At 36.8% G+C, this 6,041-nt stretch overlaps 1 protein-coding gene across 1 annotated transcript; it reads left to right on the top strand.

Annotated features, from left to right (window-relative positions):
* Positions 1 to 1,297: 1,297 nt before the first annotated feature.
* LOC126587102 (uncharacterized) lies at positions 1,298 to 1,795 on the top strand. The gene has a single exon (XM_050252076.1). It carries the CDS (start codon positions 1,298 to 1,300, stop codon positions 1,793 to 1,795), a length of 498 nt encoding a protein of 165 aa, XP_050108033.1.
* Positions 1,796 to 6,041: the final 4,246 nt, after the last annotated feature.

Raw genomic sequence — 6,041 nt, 5'->3', positions numbered from 1 at the left:
CAATTACTGAGCCACACATTTAGTTTGAATGGTATATTTAAGCCAAAACCTAAAATTAATTGAAAAAAAGTTGTAGTGAGCCCCAAATATATAACCCATCAATGTGTTCGATCTTTTAACTATGTACAAGTTACAAAGTCTTATTTTATATGGTATAAAAAGTCTCTATTTATTTTATATGAGTTTTGGATTTTATTTATTTATTTTATAATGGGAATTATATGTACAAGTTTCAGAATTGGCAGAAGAGTTATACAAAGAAAAAATCAATCCGATCAGCTATTTTAACAAATCTTGCGTCACACCAATGACATCAGCCATGCTCGTATCAAAGAAAGATATGGGAAACTGATTGAGGAAATTAATATTAATTAAAGACCATAACTTGAGATAGCTTGTTCTTAATTTCTTTGAAATAGGATAGTAGGTTTGAACTCAGCATCACATTCAAAGCATGCAAATTAAAGGAAAAAAAAAAAGAAAAAAAAAGAGAGATCATCCCAATCCCAGCTACACCATACAACATGGCTCCACCTGTACTACCAAACCCCTTTCTTCTGAAAGAGAGATATTTGAAAGTGGTTTTACTAGTTATTAAAGCCACGTACTTATAGTAGAATATTTAACCAAAAGTTAAAAAATAAATGAAAAAATTGTAATGAGGCCCAAAACATTTCTCAAACGATGTTTCACCCTCAAGAAATATCAACATAAAGTTTTACATTAGTCTTCAGAAGCAACTCATCTAGATGTAGGTCTTATCAAACCAAAACAATTACATGATACAAAACTTTTAATTGCTAAAAAAGAATCCACGCTCAATTTAAATGCACAGAACAGATGTTGATAGAAAATGCGCACCCATCAATGTGTTTGATCTTGTCACTATAGTCTTGTATACAAGTTAGAAAGTCTTATTTTATGATATAAAAAGTCTTTATTTATCTTACATTAGTTTTGGATTTTATTTTATTTTTTAATTTTGTAATGGGAATTAAGTCTACAAGTTGCAGAATTGGCAGAAGAGTTATACAAAGAAATCAACCCGAACGGCTAATTTAACAAATATTGCGCCACACCAATGAGATCAGCCATGTTCATATCAATGAAAGAGATGGGAAACTGATTTGTCGAAATTAATATTAATTAAAGACCATAACTTGAGCTAGCTTGTGCTTAATTTCTTATAAATAGGATAGCAGGTTCGAACTAAGCATCACATTCACAGCAAGCAAATTAGATCATCAACAGAGAATAAAAAAGAGAGACCATCCCAATCCCAACTACACTATACGATATGGCTCCACCTGTACTACCAAGCCCTTTTCTGCTGAAAGCAGATATCAACAACAAGTATTTGCGCTATCAACTAGATTCAGAAAGTGACCTTCATGAGATTGTCCAGTTTTCTGAGGACAATGAAAATAGCAGGTTCATAAAGTTCACCACCGAGAAGCCAAACAATGAGGACTACGCCGACAAGAATTATGTGCATATCAAATGCTCCTACAACGGCAACTACTTGAGAAGGGTGGACCAAAATAGGCTATTGGTCCTGGCCGCAGCTGCTGACCGAAACGAAACCAAAGACAATTGGGCTTGCACATTGTTCAAGGTCGAGCCTGTCGGACCACCTGACAGCAACAACCTAATCACGCGCTGCCGATTACGTCACTTGCAAAGCGACCTCTTAACTAGGCCGTTCATTGAAAACAGATTCGAATTACGCCTCAACCAAAAAACACCCGATGCTGGAGGGGTGGATATCTACTCAGTCTCCCAAGCCCGATGTTGATGATTAGTATGCATGATGTTTGTGGGTAACGTCTCTGGAAACCCTCACGAGACTTCACTCGTCCCATTTGGGTCACCTATGGGTTTAAAAGGCTTGTTGCATGTGCAAATGCAATCGTGTTCCCCACGAATGTGGCATTGGTTTTCATCACTACTTTTTTCCTTGTTTTTAGTTTTTGAATTTCGCTGTAATCCATGTGTTTATAGCAATAATAATAAACTCATGTCTTATCTTTGTGTTTGGATAAGTCATCTGCAAGTGTATGATTCACTAGCTTTTAGTGTAATCCGTGTGTTTGTTGCAATAATAATAAAGATTGGTAATTCAGTTGTCTCACTAATTTGCATGTTCAAAACTCAACTCAATTAGAATTTTTTGCTTTGCTTGAAATTGGGGAGCTTAATGGATAGCAACGAAGTACCCGAGATATCTTTTTTATATATCTAAACCATAAATTTGAAATTAGGGATCATTAGATATAACCAAACACAAAGTTTGAAAAATTCAAATTTCAGTTAATCATTATTTCAGAGGGACTCAAAGTTCGCGAGGGGAATTGACGACGGAACTTGCATGGGGAGAGTATTTGTTTTTTGCAGCAAACAGTAAAAACGTCGGTGAAAAACTCGGGAAAATTGTCCATTAAGTGTCGTTTTTTGCAACGAAGAGCAGGTATCCATTGTCTTTATAAATTCCTCCTTCCTGCATTTCTTCTCGGGTACAATTGGCAGATATCTTCCCAAGGGCTTTAGGAAATTAGGAATAATAATTTTTTAGTTAAAATGGTTATTGAGATTTGCATAACTCCTTGCTTTGGTCCTTGAGATTTGAAATTGATAGAATTGGTCCCTGAGTTTGTCCACAATTAATCATTTTCGTCATTCCGTGACAAATCTTCATAAAATAAGGATAAAATGTTAAAAATACCCTCAATTTTTGTCAAATCATGTTGGCCTATTGTATATTACACTGAGGGTAATTTTGTCATTTTAATTCTTATTTAACATAATTTTTCACCGAATGACCAAAATGATTGATGGTGGGCTATCACATGGACCACTTCTATTGATTTTGAATCTCAGGGACCATGGTGATGAGTTAGGCAAATCTCAAAGACTCCATTTTGACTAAAAAGCCTTAATTATGACATTTACTATCCAACTTAAGGGGACTATGCAGAATTAATATGATCAAATCATTTTTTTATATATACAAATTATAGCGTTTATGAAATAAATATATTTAGTTGTTAAACAGAGAGATCATTGGAATCGAAGTCGCACCAACGTGCGTATACATGATTTTAAGAATCATCTACGATATTGATAAAATCATATTTTGTTACTTTGATTTTATGAATGACTTACTTTCTTTGATATGACGTGCGAGATGAATTGATTGTGACAACTATTATGGTAGTATTATTATGCATGTAGTTTTTACTATATATATATATATATATATATATATATATATATATATATATATATATATTGAAATATCCCACATCAACCATATCTCTAAGTACAGAAGAGTTTAAATATCCTATCTTCACTCCATCCAACACTGAGGCCTTTTGTAATAAAACCTCACACCTGACGGATTGTGCGGCTAGTAATTACCAAGTTGGGACTATATCAATATTGTTGGATGTGGGCCCTATGCCCCGTCTTTTTGATAATTCTACAATAGGTGATTTCAAAACGGAGGTTATTCGATTGATTTTGACGAGATAGAACTTGATATACTCATACTTTGTTTATTGACCCCTCAGGACATAGCGAGAATCATGAGAACCTCAGTGGTGGCAAGTGGGCTTGGCAGTGAGGTATCATCCTTTGGATTATGGGTGATGATTCCTCTACTGCATATTTATTTTGTTAGTAATATTTGCATGATCGCACTCTTGATTATGCATAGCACTACACTTTTATGTGTTTACTGTTGTATGAAACTTCTAGCTGCTCTGATGTGATGTAAAAATGGGATCTAAATCCTGAATATATGTTCCCAAGTAGGAAGGTTGATTAGGAAAATTTGTAGCAACTTTTGATTTATTATTAATGAATGTTTTGATTCAAATTCACTCACATCGTAATTATCTTACTATGGCTTCGTTATTTAGATGGCTTGTGAGGTCATTCCTCAATGGGGACATATGGTCAATTTAGTGACGGCCAGGATATCTCGACCTCGTAACTTGTGTTATTGGAGTTGGGGTGTCAAAATGATTGGATTAACAACGAGGACATCCGAGGTAATGTGAAATTCCATTCCTGGATTTCACTATTGTAATTTACGAATTTAAATTAACTTTATATTTTAATTACATAATTACAAAGTTTTAATTTTTGAAAATAATCATTTAAAATCCGTAGACCTTTGGATCACTCTTAATGTTTTCTAATTGAGCTCGACCCCACGAGTGGATAGGCGAAGGCCGTTCATGAATTGTGACGAGAAAGGAGACGTTATGGACGTTAGAAGTTTCTGAAGAAAAAAAAAAATTAGAAGCTACCAGATGACAGCAAGAGAGAGAGAGGAAGTTGAGGTTGCAGGAGAGAAAAGGACAGGGGAGTGACCAATGGGGGAGGAGAGCAAGAAGGGGAAAGGAGTGAGGAGAGAATGAGGGAATCAGATCCCCCCTTTGACCCATTTTCCTACATGACCCGACCCAGTTCGGGTAGCCATTTCTTATGGTTTTCCGTCGGATTTTTCGGCGAAGCACGTCAAACAACCTCCGGGGGAAACACTCGTTGGCCTCCCCTATACCCATTCCACCCTAAAATAAATGGAATTTGCCTTGAAATTGTGAAACCTGCACGGTGGGTGCAACATGGTTTGTGGTGGCGATCTATCAAATCTGAAGGTAACTCCGTTAACCACCACCACCACCATAAGGCTCCCCTTAACCTTAGGAACAAATCCCAAGCAGTGGAGGAGGCGTTAGAGCTACTATAGAGGTCGAATCGAGGACACCCAAATTCTAGGGCTTCGATGGATCGAGGGAAATTCAGAGCACTTTCCATTTGAATTGGACTTCAACTCATGTATGAAAATTACTCCGCTCATTGAGATCTACATGCCTGTAAAATTTGGTATTTTTTTTAAATAGTTGAATTTTTCGACATGTCGAGCGTGACTAGCCACCGTGTGCATCGGCGAGTGGGCCGAGACCCTAGCTAACCATCCTAGGCTAATTTTCATACCCCAATTCCATATATGACATCCATTTAGTGAAATCCCAATATTTTAATATAGTTTGATAGTTGATCGTCTAGTCGACCGGATCGACACCGAACTTGTTTCCCATCTTGTTTTCTTATTTCACTTTCAATTCGTTTAGCCCTTCTAAATTAAGTACTTAGTTCTTGTATTGTCTCTTCAAGCCGTTGCTATATTCCTTGGACTTCCACTCAATTCCGTTGAATAATCCGAAACTGGGTTTCTGCTGAGGTTCCATTGAGTGATGGCCTAAAATCCTTTCTAACTGGTGATTCCATTGAGCGATGGTCTGGAATCATATCCACTTGGATTTTGTTGAGTGATGGTTCAGAATTTTTTTTAATCTGCAATTCTGTCGAGTGATGGTCTGGAATCGTATCCACTTAGATTCCATTAAATGATGTTCTGAAATCCCTTCTAATCTGTGATTCCGTTAAGTGATGGTCCGGGATCATATCCACTCGGATTCCATTGAGAGGTTTGGAATCCCTTCTACTCTGCGAGTTCATTGAGTGATCCAAAATCGCATCGTTTGACTTGTTTGTTACTTGGATTTGATTTAAGCTTCAGAGATGTAAGCTTTGGCCAAACTATGTGGCTCTAACCCTGCATTTCGATATATTGTATGTGCTATTGATTGCTGTGATTATTGAATGGTGTTTGGAAACATATGTTTGTGTGAATGGCAATATGACTAGAGAATATTATTGTGCTTTGTCGAATGTTCCTCGAGATGTTGCATACCTGAATCGTGGTATTATGTTGAGACATGGTGATTTACGTGATGATTGTTTGAGTGTAGTGAAAGACGAACTACGAATGGCTTGATTCCTATTTAAGGTACGTAGGCAGTCTAATGAGGAGGTTAGATGCAGCCATAAAGTGTACGAAAAATTACTATGCAGTTGGACCGTGAGTTGTGCTTTGTACATATCTCAGAGGCGAGGTATGTTATATATACATGTAATGGGTGATGTCACGTGCCGATCCTGGACGAATGTCGGGATTGGGGCATGACAGG

This window comes from Malus sylvestris, chromosome 10 (genome assembly GCF_916048215.2).
Source record: "Malus sylvestris chromosome 10, drMalSylv7.2, whole genome shotgun sequence".
Lineage (NCBI taxonomy): Eukaryota > Viridiplantae > Streptophyta > Magnoliopsida > Rosales > Rosaceae > Malus > Malus sylvestris.
The sequence above is the reverse complement of the archived record's forward strand: the minus strand, read 5'-3'. Positions and strand labels throughout refer to the sequence as shown.

Bases quoted from the DNA above. Each gene is read 5' to 3' on its own strand.
- LOC126587102 (XM_050252076.1), top strand. From the start codon at position 1,298: ATGGCTCCACCTGTACTACCAAGCCCTTTTCTGCTGAAAGCAGATATC.